At 36.5% G+C, this 23176-nt stretch overlaps 1 protein-coding gene across 1 annotated transcript in view; it reads left to right on the forward strand.

Moving 5' to 3' along the window:
• neb (nebulin) overlaps positions 1-23176 on the forward strand; it is a 92079-nt gene that overhangs the window by 16337 nt on the left and 52566 nt on the right. Inside the window, exons 24-68 of the mRNA XM_055148249.1 lie at positions 588-794; positions 1237-1341; positions 1423-1530; positions 1919-2230; positions 3059-3265; positions 3446-3550; positions 3638-3745; positions 4234-4545; positions 5213-5419; positions 5498-5602; positions 6162-6269; positions 6699-7010; positions 8036-8242; positions 8330-8434; positions 8914-9021; positions 9436-9747; positions 10058-10264; positions 10540-10644; positions 10728-10835; positions 11118-11429; positions 11504-11707; positions 11813-11917; positions 12009-12116; positions 12213-12524; positions 12609-12812; positions 12905-13009; positions 13089-13196; positions 13287-13598; positions 13828-14031; positions 14125-14229; positions 14309-14416; positions 14507-14818; positions 14896-15099; positions 15588-15692; positions 15843-15950; positions 16411-16722; positions 16904-17107; positions 17731-17835; positions 18089-18196; positions 18607-18918; positions 19642-19845; positions 20926-21030; positions 21480-21587; positions 21970-22281; positions 22882-23085. Coding sequence (XP_055004224.1) covers positions 588-794; positions 1237-1341; positions 1423-1530; positions 1919-2230; positions 3059-3265; positions 3446-3550; positions 3638-3745; positions 4234-4545; positions 5213-5419; positions 5498-5602; positions 6162-6269; positions 6699-7010; positions 8036-8242; positions 8330-8434; positions 8914-9021; positions 9436-9747; positions 10058-10264; positions 10540-10644; positions 10728-10835; positions 11118-11429; positions 11504-11707; positions 11813-11917; positions 12009-12116; positions 12213-12524; positions 12609-12812; positions 12905-13009; positions 13089-13196; positions 13287-13598; positions 13828-14031; positions 14125-14229; positions 14309-14416; positions 14507-14818; positions 14896-15099; positions 15588-15692; positions 15843-15950; positions 16411-16722; positions 16904-17107; positions 17731-17835; positions 18089-18196; positions 18607-18918; positions 19642-19845; positions 20926-21030; positions 21480-21587; positions 21970-22281; positions 22882-23085 — 8238 coding nt within the window. The remainder of the gene's footprint in view (positions 1-587; positions 795-1236; positions 1342-1422; positions 1531-1918; positions 2231-3058; positions 3266-3445; positions 3551-3637; positions 3746-4233; positions 4546-5212; positions 5420-5497; positions 5603-6161; positions 6270-6698; positions 7011-8035; positions 8243-8329; positions 8435-8913; positions 9022-9435; positions 9748-10057; positions 10265-10539; positions 10645-10727; positions 10836-11117; positions 11430-11503; positions 11708-11812; positions 11918-12008; positions 12117-12212; positions 12525-12608; positions 12813-12904; positions 13010-13088; positions 13197-13286; positions 13599-13827; positions 14032-14124; positions 14230-14308; positions 14417-14506; positions 14819-14895; positions 15100-15587; positions 15693-15842; positions 15951-16410; positions 16723-16903; positions 17108-17730; positions 17836-18088; positions 18197-18606; positions 18919-19641; positions 19846-20925; positions 21031-21479; positions 21588-21969; positions 22282-22881; positions 23086-23176) is intronic.

The raw sequence follows: 23176 nt of genomic DNA on the forward strand, positions 1-23176 counted from the left end.
GTAACTGATGGTTATTGTCTTCAAAACATGAAAAACAGAACTAGTTCATTTTAAATGGTTTGCAGTGGTCCAAAGTTATTCCTTATTAGCTTATGTATTCTGAGCATCATAATTACTCACTGCGATGAGCTTATGAGCGTTTTTCACAGTAAGGCTAAAAACAACCAGAATGCTAACGGGCACTTTGTGAATATTGACTAATAAAATACTTTCAAATAAGATGCAGGGAGTGCGCATGTAGGCATTTTTTGTACCCAAGAGCTGCTTAAACAATTTATCTGTACTGGTACAAGATAAAATTTGCTCAGATACATGGGAAAAAATCAGGTATCCCTTGATGATGTACATTGATTTTTGATTTTCCTATGAACCCTGGTACTATTAAAAATCACATCAGTAGGACAAATTGTGACCTTTCTTGCATAGTTTTGATAGTTTGATCCATAATACAAAAAGTTTGAAAGGTAGTCATCTAGATACTGCTTTTGAAATCAAGATGTTTCAAATTCCATCCCATACATTTATGAATGTATTTCTTTTTCATAGTAAAGTACAATGTTATCAATGCAAAAAAATATATTTTCCAGGTGAACTACAAAATGGATTATGAGACCTCGGTGAAGGGCAGTGCCTGGGTGCCCATTGGGTCTCTGGAGGTGGAGAAAGCTAAAGCTGCAGCCTCAGCACTGGATGAGAAGAAGTACAGACAGCATCCATCCAACTTCAAATTCACCAGTGGCATGGACTCAATGATGATGGAGCTTGCCAAGACCAACAGCAGGAACCTCAATGTGGTAAGAAAATATTTCATGAAGATTTATACTCTGCAAAACGCAATATCTATCCACCATGAGGTTGCCTTGGACTTGTGATGCACTTTTACAAACATGTTGAGGCATCTCAAAGTGATTATTTATTTATTCCACACTTGGTGGTGGCAAACTACTCTTATTGCCACAGTTGCTCTGGGGCAAACAGATGGAAATGAGGTAGCTAATCTGCACCACTGACCACCCCACCCACCACCTGTCACTCAGGCACACACCATATTCATATTAGTCAATGCAGGTGAAGCACCTTGCATAATCTAGAATTCATCCTCCATCTTTGTGTGCTCTGAAACAATAAGAACAAAACAGACAATATACCTTACAATACTGGACAACACAAACTATATTAGCTTATAGTTGATAGTTTATATTATAAACTGTGAGCTGTTTGTTGTGTGAATTACAGAAAGACTATAAAGCCAGTGGAGAGAAGTTCATGCACACTTACCACCTTCCTGCTGATGCACCTGAATTTCAACAAGCTAGATACAACGCTGTCAACATCAGCCAGGTACAATTCTTCTTCTTTTTTTTTTTTTTACTTTTATCTAAATGAAACAATGAAGAAATACATTTTGTAATATTCTCATAGAACTTCTATACCTACTCTCACCGCCGGGACCTCCTGAAAGGACATCACATGAAGGAAGATGCTATTCCTGTGGTTGCTGCAAAAAGTTCCCGGGACATTGCCAGTGATGTAAGTAAAACTAATATTGGTTAAGCAAAATCTTAAATGTAAATATAAAATGCATTGCACATTATTTATAAATGAAAAGTGTTGTATAAGTGTCAACTGAGTAAATATTAATTAACGTGCACACATTGAAAATATCTTAAATAATCATATGAAAAAGCATTGTACATTTAGTACAACTGGTAAAATTCCAGTACAAGCAAGTTCTATGTATTTACACATGTAAAATTACTTAACATTACAATGATCAGATTAGCATATTTATTTGAACCTGTGGTAAAAATATTTTACTTGACAAGGCAGAGTTCAAACAGAGGAGAATATGAAATATCTATGCATAATTAAAGATATAACACTAAAGCAATGACACTGTTTTTATTTCACTTGACAGTACAAGTACAAGCTGGCCTATCAGAAAGCCAAGGGACGCCATGTTGGTTTCCGCAGCCTGCAGGATGACCCTCTCCTGGTTCACTACATGGAGGTGGCTAAACACCAGAGCGATAAGAACTACAAGAAGGACTACCACAAGTCCAAGCTGAAGTACCACACCCCAGTCAACATGCTGAGCATGGTCCATGCTAAAGAGGCTACTAAAGCTCAGACCATGGCTGGGTACAAGAAGATCCCTCACAGCTACTGCCTCCTGCCTGACAATATGAACCTGCAGCTGTGCCGTACCATGATGGATATCCAGAGTGATGTGAGTACAAGTCTATATAATTATATCATTTATAAATTTTCATAAGTGAAATTTTAGGTATAAATTTGATATATATTTACAATGAACGCTCATCATGAGACGGCCTATTACATCCAGTTTAGTGAGGTATTAGTCAGAATACAAACTCCTTTCTAATCTTGGAATTTGACAAAACAGTGCAAGTTCATAGATCTTTAACACAATTACTGCATGATGATGCCTTACACTTCTAATCCTTACAGTAAAAAAAATAATTGTAACAATTTTAAAAGCAAAATTTACTCATTTCCATTTAATCTATACTCCAGTAAGTACATTGAATGTAAAGTTCTTTTTAATCTGGCTGTTTATGTCAGTTCAACTTTACTTCGTCATTCAAAAAGTTTGATTTCATAAAGTTGGTCACAAACTGAAACATATTAGATAAAGGAAATGAAAGAAAGTGGGATTCCACCATTGTTTATCATGGTGTCAATAACTGAATTATTATTATTACTACCATTATTATTATTGAATTGAGTAATCATTAAATCATGGTGTTTTTTTTCTCACAATTATCATAACACTAAAATGCAGTATTGTGACATCCCTAATTCTGCATTCATTCTATGGAAAGTTACTACTTGTAATGCATATTTACGTGTCCAAAAAGTGCCCATTCACTACTGACAGCAAACACAAGTGTAGAAAAAATTTATGTCCAAATTGTAAAGGATAGCACACGGTATTTTTTTTTTTGCATTAAACCCTAAACTGTATGTCACCTTTTATCTTTTATCTTATCCATGTAATAACAAAATTACTGTAACCATTTCCCTTTCTTTACAGAACCAGTACAAGTCTGAGTACAACAACTACAGCAAAGGCACTGGGTGGGTCCCCATTGGCTCCATTCCGGTTGAATTGGCTAAAGCTGCCACAACTGCCCTGGATGACAAAGGTTACCGTCAACACCCGAGCAACTTCAAATTCACCAGCAAAACTGATGCTATGCACATGGCTCTCGCCCTGGCCAACACCAAGATCATGGATAAAGTAAGAATAAGCTCATAAAAAAGAAACATTGGTCCACTAAAACACTCAGAAATATAGAAATGTTGACTTTAAAGTGCGTATATCAGATAAAATTATTCTATTAATTTCAACTTTTTTTTATACAGATATATGTATGTATTTTCCATATGTTGCTAATAATGATAACGGTACTTTGTTTAGGCTTCTTACAAGGCTTCTGGTGAGAAGTTTGTGCACACTTACAACCTCCCTGTGGATAGCCCTGAATTCCTCCAGGCTAAATTCAATGCCCAAACCCTTAGCGAGGTAAGTATTAAAAATAAAGTACAACAAAAATCTAAAAATATTTAAACCATCTAATAACATATGTTTTGGGGTTTTTTTTGTCCACAGAGTTACTATAAGCACAAGTGGCTGGAGACCATTGCTAAAGGTTATGACATGAAGCCTGATGCTATTCCCATTCTGCATGCCAAGCAGGGAAGACACATCGCTAGTGATGTAAGTATAACAAGTAATATATATTAAGCAGTTATAACGCAAACATGCATTTGTTACGTATTAGTTACACACTAATCAATACTAGGATAACCCAAATAATGCATGGGGGAGACATCTAGTGGTACCATCTCTAGTGGTACTATCTCTAATGAACTAAACACAATCAATAAAACTATTAATTTATTTTATTAAGTACACTGTAACACACTATGGACTTGTAATTACACTAAGAGAGTTAAGGATTTTGGTTATTACACTTACACACTACTATTTGTTTTAGATCAGTGTTTATATGGGAAACGACTAACTAATTTTGACAAAACTGTACTGAATATTCAATTTTTGTTTTTAATCAAAATCAGGGTGTAAACTGTCTAAATCTTCTCTTAAATACCAGAAGTCTTAAATCTAACAAAAGCAGTTTCTTGGATACATTTTCTCTCAGTTCGAAAACATTATGGCTCCTAACTCCATCTCTTCTGTTTTAGGTCCAGTACAAGAAGGAGTTTGTGAAATCCAAGGGACGCCATGTTGGTTTCCGCAGCCTGCAGGATGACCCACTCCTGGTTCACTACATGGAGGTGGCTAAACACCAAAGTGAAAAGAACTACAAGAAGGACTACCACAAGTCCAAGCTGAAGTACCACACCCCAGTCGACATGCTGAGCCTGATCCATGCTAAAGAGGCTACTAAAGCTCAGACCATGGCTGGGTACAAGAAGATCCCTCACAGCTACATGCTTTTGCCTGACAATTTGCACCTGCAGCTGTGCCGTACCATGAACACCCAGGCTAGTGATGTAAGTGACAAAATTTTTAACTCATTATATCTTATAAACAATACCCACAAAATAATATCCATCATGAAGTCTCTGCAGTGATCAGTATCTGTTAGTGATGCTGGTTTAGTTCTGGGTTAGACCTGGTTTAGGCCTTGGTTAGACCTAATCTGGTGCTTAGTTAGACCTGGTTTAGATCTGGGTGAGACCTGATTTATTCCTAGATTAGACCTGGTTTAGCCCTGGGTTAGAGCTGATTTAGTCCTGGGTTAGTCTTGGTTTAGTTCTGGGTTAGACTTGGTTTAGTTCTGGGTTACACCTGGTTTAATTCTGGGTTAGACCTGGTTTAGTCCTTGATTAAACCTGGTTTAGGCCTGGGTTGGATCTGGTTTAATTCTTGGTAAGACCTGATGTTTTTCTGGGTTAGACCTGGTTTAATTCTCAGTTAGACCTGGTTTAGCTCTGGGTTAGACCTGGTTTATTTTTGGGTTAGACCTGGTTTATTTTTGGGTTAGACCTGGTTTATTTCTGGGTTAGACCTGGTTTTGTTCTGGATTAGACCCAGTTTAGTTCTGGTTTGATCTGGTTTTGTTCTGGGTTAGCACTGTGTTAGACCTGGTTTGTGTATACTATGCTTGCTGTTGTTCAATATAATAAATAATGGCAATATTGTTTTTTTCCATTCTAGACTGAATACAAATCAGAATACAACAACTTTGTCAGGGGCTGTGGCTGGGTGCCCATTGGGTCACTCCCAGTGGAAACCGCTAAAGTTGGTGGAGACATTCTGAGTGAGAGAAGGTATCGCACCCATCCATCTGTCTTCAAATACCATAAACTCATGGACTCTATGGATGTTGCTCTGGCCACTGCCAATAACCAGATCATGAACAAGGTATAGCACTGTTATTTTACATTATAATGGCAATAATTATTCAAAGTGTGACTGTTTGTCTAATTCATTCACATACAGAAAGCCTATACTGAGAAATGGGAGAAGGACAAGACCACTATCCATGTCATGCCTGATGCTATGGATGTTCTCCTGGCTAAAGCTAATGCTCTCAATATGAATCAGGTATGGTCATTTTACAATACAAAATGTAAGAAAAATAAACAATCAGCCAGAATGAAGAGATAATGCAATAATTAGATTCAATTTTTGGTGCACGTTCACATGCACAAGAGAAATCTGATCATAGAAAAACACCTGGCGACATGTGTTAGTTTATTAATGGATATTTTGAGTTTTATTTTGAAAACAAAGTACAATTCAATTTTAAGATAACATTTTCTCTTTTATTTTTGTTTTTACCACATTAGTTTGCACTTTTTTGCATAATTTTCTTTGCCTGGTAGTGTAAGTGGTTGGCACTCTAAATCATATTATTATCAGATTTTTTTGTTATGAAATCATTAAAATAATCTAATCATGGTCCCTCTGAATACTCATCATCATCATCAGATTTTTCAGGTTAAGAAACCAGATTATAATCAGATTTTGGTATACATGTTAACATAGGCACTGCTTACATGCCATTTTAATAATTTGGTAATGAAATCCAATAATGACCAAATTGTTGTGTAAACATTGCCAGTGTATGGTATTGTAACATATGTTTATCTGTTTTTTCCAGAAACTTTACAAAGCCGGATTGGTGGAAATGGCCCTCAAAGGTCACAACATGAAGGCAGATGCCATCCCAATTGTGGCTGCCAAGAGTGGCACTATTATTGCTAGTGATGTAAGTATTTAATCATTTTGATTCAGAAAAAACATATATTTACTAGGGCTGCAGTGATAATCAGAATGGTGAATGGTGAATGGTGACTAGTGATTAATTAACTATTATAATATCCATATTTATATTTAGACATTGCTAATCGTTAATGAAACTAGAGAAGCTAAGACAAAAAAACCTTTTATAATATATAACATAGACAGCACCATTATTGAATCTGAAAAATTGCAATGTAAAAAAAAAAAAGAAAACACTGATGGCATCACCTGAGATGCCAGTGTGTTTCAGTTTACTGATCTTCATAAATGGACAAAATCAATTGTTTGGTTAATTGTTGTTAATTGTTTGACTTGTTGACTACCGGAACAATCATTAGTTGCAACCCTATTATTTACATATTTGTTTACTAAATTTTCTGAATTTAATTTCCAGTACAAGTACAAGCTGGCCTTTCAGAAAGCCAAGGGACACCATGTTGGTTTCCGCAGCCTGCAGGATGACCCTCTCCTGGTTCACTACATGGAGGTGGCTAAACACCAAAGTGATAAGAACTACAAGAAGGACTACCACAAGTCCAAGCTGAAGTACCACACCCCAGTCGATATGATGAGCATTACCCACGCCAAACAGGCCACCAAAGCTCAGACAAATGCTGGCTACAAACAGATTTCACACAGCAACGTGCTGATGCCTGATGCCATGAACTTGGTGTTGGCACGAACCATGAACACCATCTGCAGTGATGTAAGTTTCAGTTTATGGTCACATAGCACCAATTATACCCTTAAAATTATAGGGTTTCATCTATGTTCTGGATAGTTCTCAGATTATTAAAGTTCTGACCACTGATAGCATAATGAAATTGGAAAATAGTTTTTTGCTTATGAAGGCCTCACAACAAATCTTGATAGAGTGTACAGAAGGCATTTTGGAGCAAGAATATATGAATAATAATCATCCTTCTAATGGAGCAAGAATATATGAATAATTATCATCCTTCTAATTTAGCAAGAATATATGAATAATAATCAATCTAAAACAATATCTATTAGAGAGCGACCCTTTTTTATTTTATTTTTTTCATGGCCAAAGCCTATACCAGTTTACAAATGTTTAAAATCCATAACCTTTGCCAAAAATGTAATTTCCTTTAGGATCAATTAAGTATTTGTCTTATCTATCTATCAAGATTTTGTCGCTGATATGTATGCCCAGTTTTGATAATTTTCCCCAAATTATGCTATTTAAATTTACTATAAATCACCCACAGCACTTTTTTTTTTTTACCATAAATCTATAGAATTGTAGTCATGTAGGATTGTATAGTCAAGTTTTCAACAGTTATCTCTTTGCACTAAAGCATTTAAATAAAGCTTTATGTGTATTTTTCTTTAACCAAATATTGGCTTGTGTTGAAAATTTAAGGCAGATAGCTGATGAGCTAAAAGTGCAAATATCGGCTAGATGATGCTAATCTATAACAATTGATGCTGAGAGATTTTTGACTTAGTAAGTAGGCATTTTGTTTGACCCTCTTGACTGCTTTAGTCTGGAACCAGATTTAAATCATGGCTACAAGCTTTACATAGTAATTCAACCTCCAGAATTAAGATGAATACATGTGTAACAATTGCTAATAACATGTAACTTCAACACAACACAGTACTAAATATCATGCAATTATTAGTTGTTATTTGTGGTTGTTACTTGTCTGTTACATTGTATTTAAAGGGATATTACTGACATATGTTCATTGTGTTTCTCCATAGGTGGAATACAAATCAGAATACAACAACTTTGTCAGGGGCTGTGGTTGGGTGCCCATTGGGTCACTCCCAGTGGAAACCGCTAAAGTTGGTGGAGACATTCTGAGTGAGAGAAGGTATCGCACTCATCCATCTGTCTTCAAATATCATAAACTCATGGACTCTATGGATGTTGCTCTGGCCACTGCCAACAACCAGATCATGAACAAGGTATAGCATTGTTATTTTATTTACATTATAATGGCAATATTTACTAATAGCAAACTGTAAAAATGTCTCTAATTTGTTTACTTGCAGAAAGCCTATACTGAGAAATGGGAGAAGGACAAGACCACTATCCATGTCATGCCTGATGCTATGGATGTTCTCCTGGCTAAAGCTAATGCTCTCAACATGAACCAGGTAAGAAAATAAAATGCAAAATATAATCAACTTAATGGTAAATGTATTTTTTTTAAAAACAGAAATCATATTTATAGCTATAATATACTGTAGCCTATCTGTAATTTAGGTCAGAATTTATTTCACACTTCACTTAATACTATTTACCTACAACAATGACTACCGTATAATGTGCCATGTAACAACTGTGTAATTACACTGCATTTAGATACTGGTTGCTACAGGTTGCTACAGGTAGTTATATTGTGTTACATTGCACTTAATGAGTCTTAATGTGTTAATAGAGGGTCAAGGGTTACACTAGCCAAAAAATAGTTCAAAAAACACCCTTTTCTTAACTGCTTAGTTTCCTCTTGTCAATACATACTCTGTAGCAGTTGCATGTAAAAACCAAAATTACACTTTAGTCATTGATTACATATTTTCAAATTACAAGTTTATACTTTTTGGTTAATATATGTTTTTTTTCTCTTTTACAGAAACTTTATAAAGCTGGACTGGTGGAAATGGCTCTGAAGGGTCACAACATGAAGGCAGATGCCATCCCAATTGTGGCCGCTAAGACTGGCACCATTATTGCTAGCAATGTAAGTAATATCAATATGTCTTTCTTACTCTTTCTCAAGTATTTCTGGATATTTGTCTATAAGATGTTTTTTTTTAAAAATAAGATTCTAATTCTAATATAAGATGTTTTTCTATTCAGCATTACTTTTTACAGAGAATGCACAGTAATTGGTCATAAATATGCAAAAAGTAACACTGGAGGCAAGCTGGTAAAATGTGTCTTGCCTAAGGACACAGCAGTAGCATATATACTAGTATTCAGTAACAGGAATTTAACAGCCACTATGTTTTTTTCTCAACTACTAACCAATAATTAGGCTAGTTGGTTAGTGTTGCATAACTAAAGCATCTCATAGAACCTTGTGATAATGATACTGCTATCTGAAATATCAATACAATGTTCCTAAATGAAAAGTATTTTATTCATTTGACAGTACAAGTACAAGCTGGCCTTTGAGAAAGCCAAGGGACACCATGTTGGTTTGCGCAGCCTGCAGGACGATCCTCTCCTGGTTCACTATATGGAGGTGGCTAAACACCAGAGCGATAAAAACTACAAGAAGGACTACCACAAGTCCAAGCTGAAGTACCACTCCCCAGTCGACATGATGAGCATTGTTCACGCCAAACAGGCCACCAAAGCTCAGACCAATGCTGGCTACAAACAGATTTCACACAGCAACATGCTCCTCCCTGATGCCATGAACTTGGAACTGGCTCGTAACATGCAGTTCATTGCCAGTGATGTGAGTATATATGTTGTGAATGACTTCTCAAAAAATATTTTATTGTGTTTAAATCGGTTGGATTAAGTAAATAGAATTAGCAATATACGTATTCTTGTTATAAAGCCCAGCCCTGAAAAATAATAGCTAGTTATAGAGTATATTTATATGTCTTATTTAGTTTAATGAATCAATTGGCTTGCTTATATTAGCCCATATTGGACATAAAAGCAAGCAATTTAGTCAAAAATATTACAAGTAAGCAAGATTGTTTACATTGACAAATTGAGTTGTATAATAAATATTTTTTTGTTAATGTTTTCTTCCACAGAATCAGTACAAGAGTGAGTACCAGAACTACTTCAGAGGCCTGGGATGGGTCCCCATTGGGTCTCTGGACGTGGAAAAGGCCAGAATCGCAGGTCAGATTTTAAATGAGAAAAATTACCGCCAGCACCCAAGCCAATTCAAATTCACCAAAGACATGCAGTCCATGGATGTGGCACTGGCCTCAGCGAACAACCAGATCATGAACAAGGTACACACGTTTGGATGACAGTTTTTTCATTCCACTTTGTAACAATCTGTAATTACACGTAACCTGAATGTAACACACTTTGTAACCAATAATAACATGTAATTCAGCACATAAACCTACAAGTACATGTTTCTACAGGCTGTCTTTTACTTTGTGTTAAAAGGTACGATGTATTTAGTGTAGTATAGAATAAGTGCAAACACTTAATGTCACACACTCCGACTGATGAATTCTATGGACAATAAGTATTTTTTTTTTTCCATTTGTGTAAATAGCAAGCCTATAGTCAAGCCTGGGAGAAGGACAAGACTACTATTCACCTTATGCCTGATGCTATGGATGTTGTGCTGGCTCGTGAAAATAGAAAGAACTACAGTGTGGTACAGTATAATTTATTTACAACACAATTGATTTCTGCATCACAATTAGATGTTTATTCATTTCTTTGTGTTTTGGTTTCCAGAAACTATACAAGTTGGACAATGAGTTGGCAAAGAAGAAAGGACACAATTTCCGTGCTGATGCTATTGCTGTCCAGGCTGCTAAGGCCTCCACAGCTATTGCCAGTGATGTAAGTACAGAATAAATGTCAACCCACTCCTTAGAACAGTGGCTTTAGTACTCACAATACATCTGACAATTCTTGGTTTACAATTTAGTTTATAAGGCACTGAACAGTATACTGAATAGAACAGAATTAAATAGTAAATTTGTAATTAAGTGAGATCAAGAGTGGTAGTTCAAGTTAGACAGTTACATGTAAAGCAATTAAATTAAAATGTACTATTAAAAAGCATGAATGGTAGATAGACCTTAATTTTCTTTCTCTGATCAAACCTTGATGTATTTCTAGTACAAGTACAAGACTGGATACCGTAAGCAGGTTGGACATCACATTGGTGCTCGCAGCATCCAGGACGACCCTCTGCTCATGCTGGCTCTGAACTCCGCCAAAATTGCCAGTGACGCTCTGTACAAGAAGGACTTCCACCAGTCCAAGACCAAGTTCCACCTGCCTGTGGACATGCTGGCCTTTGAACTGGCCAAGAAGAACCAGATTCAAGTCAACCACGCTAACTACATCACAAGGCTGCACAACTGGACCTGTCTGCCCGACTCCAATGATGTGGTCCAGGCTAGAGCAGCTTATGACATCCAGAGTGACGTAAGTATAGCAGGCAATTTATTTAATATGCATAAGACAACATGTTTTAAAAAATCTGCTATTTTTGTTCTCAGGCTGTGTACAAGGCTGATCTGAAGTGGCTGAAAGGCCTTGGATGGGTGCCCGTTGGTTCAATTGATGTTGAGAAAGTTAAATATGCGGGTAAAATCCTTGATGAGAAGAGTTATCGTCAGCATCCAAGCAACTTCAAGTTCACCAGTACTGCAGAGGATATGCCCATGGCTCTGGCTAAGGCTAACAACCAGATCATGAACAAGGTGTTCGAGCAGCATTAATATTTTCTACTATTATTTTTATGCATTTTTTTTGTTGCATATTTTGTTGATCATTTTTGTATTAAATGCTTCTAAACATGTTTGCAGAGTGCTTACACAGCTGCCTGGGAGAAGGACAAGACTTCCATCCACATTATGCCCGATGCCATGGATGTCCTCCTGGCCAAAGCCAACAAACTCAACTACAGTGTGGTATGTTTTTGATGTGCACTTATTAAGTTCATCTAAACCCTTCAGTATTTGCACAATATAGCTGTCTCTTTTCCCTTATTTTTCAATTTAGAAAGCATACAAGCAGGCCCATGAGGACTCCAAGAAGAAGGGCTATGACATGCGCCAAGATGCTATTTCCATTGTGGCTGCCAAGTCTTCAAGAGACATTGCCAGTGATGTAAGAAAACATTTAATAGGTTCTTCTCTAAACTGTAGAATGGAGAGCTGTAGTTTTAAATTCCTGTGGTAATCATTATTTTGTTTCTGTCTGTAGTACAAGTACAAGGCAGGATACCGTAAGCAGGTTGGACATCACATTGGTGCTCGCAGCATCCAGGACGACCCTCTGCTCATGCTGGCTCTGAACTCTGCCAGAATTGCCAGTGATGCTCTGTACAAGAAGGACTTCCACAAATCCAAGACCAAGTTCCACCTCCCCGTGGACATGCTGGCCTTTGAACTGGCCAAGAAGAACCAGATTCAAGTCAACCATGCTAACTATATCACAAAGCTGCACAACTGGACCTGCCTCCCCGACTCCAATGATGTTGTTCAGGCCAGAACAGCCTATGACCTCCAGAGTGACGTAAGTATACCAGTTTCTTTAACAATTCTAAATACTTCCTTGAATTTCAATTTCTGAAGAATATACTATTGTTATTGTCTACAGGCTGTGTACAAGGCAGATCTGAAGTGGCTGAAGGGTCTTGGGTGGGTACCCATTGGTTCAATTGATGTTGAGAAAGTTAAATACGCCGGTAAAGTCCTCAGTGAGAGGAACTACCGCCAGCATCCAAGTAACTTCAAGTTCACCAGCACCACTGAAGACATGCCCATGGTTCTGGCTAAGGCCAACAACCAAATCATGAACCAGGTATATATTTTTTTCAAAGATATATATATCTCAGAGCAACAAATCAGTACAGTATAATATGTGGTAAATAAACTTATATTCTGGCATTATAGAAATCTTATGTTGAAGCCTGGAACAATGACAAGACAAACATCCACGTTATGCCTGATGCCATGGATATCCTCCTGGCCAAAGCCAACAATGTTAACTACAGCTTGGTAAGTGTATAATTGGTATAATGTTTTACACACTCTGCCATATGATATTTAAGTATATTATGTTTATATTAATTTACAGAAAGCGTACAAACAGGCCCATGAGGAGTCCAAGAAGAAGGGGTATGACATGCGCCAAGATGCCATTCCCATTTTGGCAGCCAAAGCTTCAAGAGACATTGCCAGTGATGTAAGAATACAATAGCATGTTTGATCTGTTAACTTAAATGTGAGGCCCAACTCTTATTTATTCCTCATTATATTATTATGTTTTCTCTAGTACAAGTACCATGCAGGCTACCGTAAACAGGTTGGACATCACATTGGTGCCAGATGTGTTCAGGACGACCCTCTGCTCATGCTGGCCATAAACTCCGCCAAAATCGCCAGTGATGCTCTGTACAAGAAGGACTTCCACAAGTCCAAGACCAAGTTCCACCTGCCTGTGGACATGCTGGCCTTTGAACTGGCCAAGAAGAACCAGATTCAAGTCAACCACGCTAACTACATCACAAGGCTGCACAACTGGACTTGTCTGCCCGACTCCAATGATGTTGTTCAGGCCAGAACAGCCTATGACCTCCAGAGTGACGTAAGTATATTAATAATAATAATAATAATAATAATAATAATAATGCATCAATTTTATGGACACTCAAACACACTTTACAGAGCATTATTCAATTATTCATTCACTCTATAACCAGTGGTGGTAAGCTACTATTGTAGCCACAGGTGCCCTGGGGCAGACTGATGGAAGTGTAGCAATTTAACTATTTCTTTTCTTTTTAAGCTGTAAAATATTTTTCTGTGTCCTACAGGCTGTGTACAAGGCAGATCTGAAGTGGCTGAAGGGTCTTGGGTGGGTGCCCATTGGTTCAATTGATGTTGAGAAAGTTAAATATGCTGGTAAAGTCCTCAGTGAGAGGAACTACCGCCAGCATCCAAGTAACTTCAAGTTCACCAGCACCACTGAAGACATGCCCATGGTTCTGGCTAAGGCCAACAACCAAATCATGAACCAGGTATATATTTTTTTTCAAAGATATATATATCTCAGAGCAACAAATCAGTACAGTATAATATGTGGTAAATAAACTTATATTCTGGCATTATAGAAATCTTATGTTGAAGCCTGGAACAATGACAAGACAAACATCCACGTTATGCCTGATGCCATGGATATCCTCCTGGCCAAAGCCAACAATGTTAACTACAGCTTGGTAAGTGTATAATTGGTATAATGTTTTACACACTCTGCCATATGATATTTAAGTATATTATGTTTATATTAATTTACAGAAAGCGTACAAACAGGCCCATGAGGAGTCCAAGAAGAAGGGCTATGACATGCGCCAAGATGCCATTCCCATTTTGGCAGCCAAAGCTTCAAGAGACATTGCCAGTGATGTAAGAAAACAATAGCATGTTTGGTCTGTTAACTTAATTGTGAGGCCCAACTCTTATTTATTCCTCATTATATTATTATGTTTTCTCTAGTACAAGTACCATGCAGGCTACCGTAAACAGGTTGGACATCACATTGGTGCCAGATGTGTTCAGGACGACCCTCTGCTCATGCTGGCCATAAACTCCGCCAAAATCGCCAGTGATGCTCTGTACAAGAAGGACTTCCACAAGTCCAAGACCAAGTTCCACCTGCCTGTGGACATGCTGGCCTTTGAACTGGCCAAGAAGAACCAGATTCAAGTCAACCACGCTAACTACATCACAAGGCTGCACAACTGGACTTGTCTGCCTGACTCCAATGATGTTGTTCAGGCCAGAACAGCCTATGACCTCCAGAGTGACGTAAGCATGAACAATTTTTTCTTTCTCCAATGTTCTAAAATATGTTTAGTTGTTAAATGTTTTCTTGTTTTCTTTAGGCTGTGTACAAGGCTGATCTGAAATGGCTGCAGGGTCTTGGTTGGGTGCCCATAGGGTCTCTGGATGTAGAGAAAGCTAAGAAAGCTGCAGAGATTCTGAGTGAGAGGAAATATCGTCAGCACCCAAGCACTGTGCCTTTCACTAGCCCCACTGATGCCATGAATCTTGTCCTGGCCAAGAACAATGCCCAAACTATGAACCAGGTACAACTCAGCTGCATTTAAATTACTAAACACAGTAATATTAAAAACTCTAAGAAGTACATATAACTTGTAATGTACATGGATATTTCTTTTAGAATAAGACTACCTTGCGAGTCATATTTATTTGAATAGTACTGTTCATACATAGTGTAAGTCACAGTAACGAAAAATGAACCACACACGTTCACCAAAGCAGGAAAATAGGCTTAAAAATTAAATTTAAAATAGCTGATAAAACACATGGGTGGTTCTTTTTCAACCTGGACTTGAACAAAAAAGATTTGTTGATTTTAGCCAAAGTAACCTGATGAACCCTTTAAAGGATGAATAAAAGGGGCCCCAAGATTAACCCTTGGAGCACGCTACAGGTCAATGCGACTTGGCATAATGTATGAAAATTTCCTCCTGTTTAATTCTTTCAGCTGCACTGTGTTCTAAGTTTTATTTGCTGTTGTGACAATGATTTGGAATTTTGTGTGTGTTTTTAGCGCCTCTATGTGGAAGCCTGGGAGAATGACAAGACTAAGCTGCACATCTTGCCTGACACTCCTGAGATCATCCTCTCTCAGCAAAACAGGATCAATATGAGCCAGGTGACAAATAGGACTAATTGTTGATGGTTGCTAATGCTAAACTAAATACACAGTTATATTAGATTTAATGCATATTACCACTTTAAGATAGTAGTTATTGCCATTGTATTGGGCTAAAATGAGCTCCCCAACTGTCTGCTTTCCTTGCAGAAACTGTACAGACAAGGATTTGAGGAGACCATCAAGAAGGGCTACTTCCTGCCTGTGGATGCCATTTCTGTGAAGGCCGCTAAAGCTTCCAGGGAAATTATCAGTGATGTGAGTAAATAGGATTTTTCTCAGTTACATGTATATGTCTTTTATACTACTTATACAGTGTCTCCAATATAAACCATGAAGATGTACTGATTTAAAAAAAAAATTACATCTTGTACAATTCCATTTACATTTATCTGTCTGTAACCAATATGGATATGATTGAAAAGTTATTATGAATGTAATATCTGATTATCTGATACTTTTACTACAGTATATTAGTATATTGTACGGTCAACCAACTTGAGAAAATGAATGTATTTTAACTTATTTAAGTTAAGTGCGATAAGTGCACTTAATGTTTAAATGTGGTTTAAGAATATTAAGAGAAGAAGTAGTAATAATTAGTAACTGATCGTTGTGGCTATTGGGCTTTTGAGAAATATTGGCAATTTATTACTTATTTAATTACTGTTGTGTTGTATGTCTAAAGTTGCATAATATATTTTTTTCTTTCAAATAGTACAAGTACCATGCAGGATACCGTAAGCAAGTTGGACACCACATTGGTGCCAGATGTGTTCAGGACGATCCTCTACTCGTGCTGGCAATCAACTCTGCCAAAATCGCTAGTGACGCTCTGTACAAGAAGGACTTCAACAAATCCAAGACCAAGTTCAATCTGCCTGTCGACATGTTGAGTCTTGAATTGGCCAAGAAATGTCAGATCCAAGTGAATGATTTCAACTACAGGACCAAGTTGCACCAGTGGACCTGCCTCCCTGACTCCAATGATGTGGTCCAGGCCAGAAAGGCTTATGACCTCCAGAGTGACGTAAGTAATGCGATGAAGTAATCAACCAGCAATCAATAGATATCTTAGCCATTCTTTCAAATGTAACAGTACTGATACAATATATGATTTAAATGTCTCTTCTCTGAATGTCATGTTTTCAACCAAATCCAATATTGGGAATATATAATTATGAATGCTTTTGTGCACTTTTTCTCTTTAGGCTGTCTACAAGGCAGACATGGAAGACGTCATTGGTGTTGGATGGGTTCCTATTGGGTCACTGGATGTGCTGAAAGCCAAGAACGCTGCCAAAATCCTCAGTGACCGTTTGTACAAGCAGAGCCCAGACACTCTGAAATTCACCTCTGATACACAAGCTATCCCTATGGTCCTTGCCAAAGCTAACGCTGACATCATGAACAAGGTAACATATTTTCACATTTATTTGCAACCTATATGCAGCACTCACATTTTTTAGAAATGTTTTGCCACTCATCCAAGTAGCTACTTCAGTTTTGACAGAATTCTGGAAAGTCACTGCCTTTTATCTGTCTACAGGGAGGAGTTAACTACACAGAAACTAACACAATCTAGTTGTTTACAGTAAGGAAGAGAATCTGTTATTAGTGTGTTGAACTCTTTAAAGGTGTGAGCTGTCACTCGAGTCAATTTTGCATCATCATTCATGCCCCTAATGGACTTAACTAATAACCCATACTCCTTACTGCACTGAATTGAAGAAGCTGCTTGGATGAGTGCTGAAATGTATTCACTTAAATAAATACATAAATAAAAAAATAAAAATAAATAAAAAAACTTGATTTTTGTTTTGTATTTTCCTCACAGCTACCACTAATAAATATGTCCATAAGCTGTTTTGTTAAATGGCAACAAACAAATGTAGTGTCAGTGTAGTAGTGAGTACAGAACATTAGCGATGGCCTCATGATTTTATTAATAAGCAAATTAGTGCTGATAAACAACTACACATGCATTGTAATCATGCAACCCAAAAATCCTAATGTGTTATATTTTCTTGCCTTACAGAGGAATTACATTGCAGCCTGGGAAGCAGACAAGCTCAAGACCCATGTTACTCCTGATATTCCTGAGATTTTGCTTTCTAAGGCTAATGCTTATAACATCAGCAGGGTAAGTTTTATAGCTTTATATATATGTATATATATATATATATATATATAGAATAGTAGTGAATGAAACAAGAATAAACTATAAACTAAAATACATCAAATGTAAAAGTATTGATTGCCTTTGTCACACATAAAAGTTGCACCTATAACATTATATTAACTCAAGCAGTACATATTAACTACTCAGTAACTTTACAATATTGTTTTAATTCAATTGCAATAACTTGTCTTTTAATGAATCTGTTACATTTCAGAAAATCTACAGAGAGGCTGTGGAGCAGATGTTCAGGAAAGGCTACGATATGAAACCTGATGCTGTTTCTGTTATCGCTGCTAAACATGGCAGAGAAATCATCAGTGATGTAAGTAACATGGATTTTATGATGATTAAACAGCAGTAAAGGAATAATAAAAATGTAATAACAAGATGTTCATGAATAATTTATAGCAGTTAATATCAATGCCTATTCATGGACTTCTTGCAACATTTAGAGGACTTTTTTTTCCATTAAAATGATTTGTTAGTTTTAAATTGTTAATTGGAATGGCAGCGGTCCTAATTTCTGAAACCCATTAGTACTTGTGCATTGACATACAGGTACAGTACATTTTATTACTCAGGAATGTATTCATGTAAAAATAGTATATTGAAAATCCTCAGTTGCTAATTAATAATTCTTTACTAATATCTTACTATGCTGTTACATTTTATCTGATTATTTTGAATGTACACCTATGCTATATTATGCTGTACTCTCTCTTCTGACCACAGTACAAGTACAAGACAGGATACCGTAAGCAGGTTGGTCACCACATTGGCGCAAGATGTGTTCAGGATGATCCTCTGATGATGCTGGCTATCAACTCCGCCAAAATTGCCAGTGATGCTTTGTACAAGAAGGACTTCAACAAATCCAAGACCAAGTTCCACCTCCCAGTCGACATGTTGAGTCTTGAATTGGCCAAGAAATGCCAAGTCCAAGTGAATGATTTCAACTACAGGACCAGGCTGCACAACTGGACCTGCCTCCCCGACTCCAATGATGTGGTCCAGGCCAGAAAAGTCTACGATCTGCGCAGTGATGTGAGTTAAAATATGTATTTAGCATTAGTGAACAATTTAACAGTAAGACGATTATTAAATTATTAAAAAGCAGTGATTTCAACAGGTCTGGGACACCATAAATACAGTTTAAGATTTAAGGGCCCATATGTTGCTATTTCCTGATCTCTGTTATAATGTTATTCAAAAACATACCTGGAGTTGTGTTTTTTTGTCATTTACACAGGTTTAGCACACTAACTATGCATATTTAAGTTATGTTTTTCTCTCAAACACAAAACACTCTGTTTCACCTTGTGACGTCATGTGGTAATACAAATGCTCCATTTTTTAAACTCCATGCTCACTTGAAATCTACCGCTTCATGACATCACAAGGTGGAACAGAGCATTTTAAGCTTTGGAGATGTGGACAGACTAATAATACAGGGTTGCTCAAACATGTGTGAATGAAACAAAACACAACTCCAGGTATGCTTTTGATGAGGTGACAGCTCACAAGTGAATTTTACTTAATATAGGACTTTAAAAAAAAAAAGAACAAATGTGAAGTATATAGACTAGGATTCCCTTTTGATTTATTTACTTTTGTTAATATATTTGAAAGTTTTACATTATTTCTAGGATTTAAACAAGAAATTAATAACAACAATAATAATAAGCTGACAAAACCTAGGTAAAAATAGTAAATTATATTATATTGTAATAGTAAATGATATTATGTTGTTTATTTCCTTACTTCCAGGCTGTGTACAAGGCTGATATGGAATGGATCAAGGGCTGTGGCTGGGTGCCCATTGGGTCTCTCGATGTGGAAAAGGCAAAGAAAGCTGCGGAGATCCTGAGTGAGAGGAAGTATCGCCAACACCCAAGCCTGTTCAAAGCTACAGCTCAGACCACAGACATGCCCTATGCACTGGCTAAAGCTAACGCTGAGATCATGAACCAGGTAATGGACTGTGATGGGAAGACTTCTTTGAAAATGTCTTCAGTTAGAATATTGAATACCTGCTTTAAAATGTATTTTGCAACGTATTGCAATACACAGTCCAGTCAGAGTACTGTATTCTGAATATTTGGAATATTTTTACTCAGAGTTGGATTATACTATAGTGTAAAAAACATGGCATATAATCACAAACAGCTTTATTTTTGTTGCATTGTTTTGTTATGCAATTATTTATGCCCAATTAGGAATGAAAAATCACACACGCACCCACTGCAAGAGCTGTGTTTTCTTTTTTTCTCACTAATGGAGCTCAACAGTGATTGCCCACTCTGGTTCAGCAGGCTAACCAGCTATGTGGTAACTGATATCTGTAATGTGGTTGTTTTAGGTCCAAAAAGCAACCTTTAAAACAAAAGATTTGGTGAAATGCTTTAATAACTTTACAGTTTATAACATTTCAAAAAATGATTTTAAATTAAATTATAGGTCTTGTCGTCAGTTACCACATACAGCTGATTAGCCCTAAACGATGTTTCAAACATTTAATATATATATATATATTTTTTACAGGAAAGCCTTTGAAAAATGAATGAAATTTACTGGTATCGAGGGGTGGATGGTCACTGTTGAGCTCCATTGGGACTTACAGTGCATTCACACTGAAAGCACATCAAATTTGAATTAAACTAAAATTAATGCTAATCCTGGCCTAGACCCGGAATAAACCAGGTTTAAAACAGGACCAATGTAAGTCTCCGTTCAACTAAACCGGGCTTAAACCAGGACTAAACTAATGTGAATGCATCCTTAATCTCAGCTGTCTCAAGAATTGAAAACACATCAATGTCCAAAGCCTGTTTCGTGTGGACTAAACATTGTGTATCATTCAAAATTCTTAGTTGTAATAGGCACAGTAGTTGTGCACCTTAAGGTTGTCACTGCAGTAGGAGTAGTAATAGTAAAAATTGTTTCAAATATAGTATTATGCAAATAAAATGTGTTTAGTCTTATAAATATGTATAACCTTTGTAAATCTTGAATTCTACATTGAAATTAACTGTAATATTTTTGTGATTACAGAAAGCCTACATTGCTGCCTGGGAGAAAGATAAGACACAGCTTCACATTCAGCCCGACACTCCTGAGATTGTCCTGTCCAAGCAGAACAAGATCAACATGAGCCTGGTAATGTTCATTTAAACTTTTTAACTCACAAATTATTAAATATATTATTTATATGGAGAGAAAATCAGGAGCAATATGTTATAAAAATTGTTCAAAAATGCTTTTGTTCAAATGCTTTTGTTCATTGTTCAAAAACTTATTTTATATTAATTTATGTAACGTACCATGTATTAATACAACAAACAATGAAAAAAACACTTTGGACTATAAACAGCAGACAACTTAAAGTGCAAAGTTAAACATTGAATGAATGTTTTGATTTATAAAAGAATAAAATAGTAAGGTCAGTAGACAAATGATTTAACATAGCACATATACAGAATGTATGTATGCTATGGTAAATACATATATAATGTAATAATTATTAATTGACATGTTTCCTCCTCCTAAAATGCTGTAATCAGTGCTATTTTTATGACGTTTACCTTTTATTCATTTTACCTTTACAGAAACTCTACAAGGAGGGCTTCATAAACATGATCAACAAAGGATACTTCCTCCCCAAGGACGCTGTGTCAGTTTTGGCTGCCAAAGCCTCCAGAGATATTGTCAGCGATGTGAGTTCAATGCACTGCTCCTTACAATTTAGAAACACAACATAATGATTTGAAAGTATTTTCATCAGTTTATCATTCATTTTATCAATACACAGAAATAAACAGAAGAAATATTATATAGATCCTGCACATGAACAGAGCTATAGTTTGGGGTTAAAATAAAACAGATTGATTGGAAGCCTTATTTATGGAATATTTTAGTTCAACTAAACCAAGTATCCACATGCAAAGATAATTGCTTGACTATTACTAAAATATCTTCCATGAATGTCATATCCAAATCATAGTTCTATTTTGATCTTCTTTAATAACCTTTATAGTTCCTAATCTCATCAGCAGTCATTTTCAGCATCTAAGGTTGTAATATTCTATCTTTTTTTAGTACAAATACAAAGCCGGTTTCCGTAAGCAGTGTGGACATCATATTGGAGCCCTCAGTATCAATGACGACCCCATGTGTCTGCTGGCGGCTCATGTAGCTAAGATCGCCAGTGACAACATCTATAAGAAGGACTTCCACAAGACCAAGACAAAGTACAATCTCCCTTCGGACCTGCTGTCTCTGGAGTTGGCCAAGAAATGCCAGATCCAAGTGAACGATTTCAACTACAGGACCAAGCTGCACAACTGGACCTGCCTCCCCGACTCCAATGATGTTGTGCAGGCCAGAAAAGTCTATGATCTGCGCAGTGATGTGAGTATACTTTAAACTTATATCCTATGTAATGTAATATCTATCTATATCTGTATCTATCTATCTATCTATCTATCTATATCTATATCTATATCTATATCTATATCTATATCTATATCTATATCTATATCTATATCTCTCTCTCTCTCTCTCTCTCTCTCTCTCTCTCTCTCTCTCTCTCTCTCTCTCTATATATATATATATATATATATATATATATATATATATATATATATATATATATATATATACTTATATGTGTGTGAGAAGCTTTGACTAGAAGAAGATAGAAGAAGAGTTTTGGGGCACCACTCAACAAAAGTTGAGGAATATTACCAATCCAGTAATCAGTTATCTAAATGAATGAATGAATGAATGAATAATTAATTAAACAGTGTTCTGCAGGTTCCTAATTCTTTTACCATTGACCTGGAAATAATGATTCACTATATTCACTACTGACCAAAGCAAATTTTGGCTTCTGAATATTTATTTACCAAATTCAACATTATTTGAATCTGAATATGCAAATGATGATTGCTCTATACCAGTTATAACTACTACAGTAGTTTAACACTAACATATTATTTTGTGTTCCAGGCTGTGTACAGGTCAGACCTGGAGTGGCTGAGAGGCTGCGGTTGGTCTCCTCAGGACAGTGTTGATGTCCTCAAAGTGAGAAATGCCCAAAAGATTCTGAATGACCGTCTGTACAAACAGCACCCAAGCACTGTCAAGTTCACCAGCATTGTGGACCTGCCCACCATCGTCCTGTCCAAGCAGAATGCAGACAATATCAGTGATGTGAGTGGTTTTACTCAAATACACTTACAAAAATGCATAGAAATTGCATCAATTAAAGTTATGATGACAGAAGAAACAATGGAGTAGTAGT

Source organism: Boleophthalmus pectinirostris, unplaced genomic scaffold (genome assembly GCF_026225935.1).
Source record: "Boleophthalmus pectinirostris isolate CB_2022bp ecotype Guang Dong unplaced genomic scaffold, ASM2622593v1 HiC_scaffold_1, whole genome shotgun sequence".
NCBI lineage: Eukaryota > Metazoa > Chordata > Actinopteri > Gobiiformes > Gobiidae > Boleophthalmus > Boleophthalmus pectinirostris.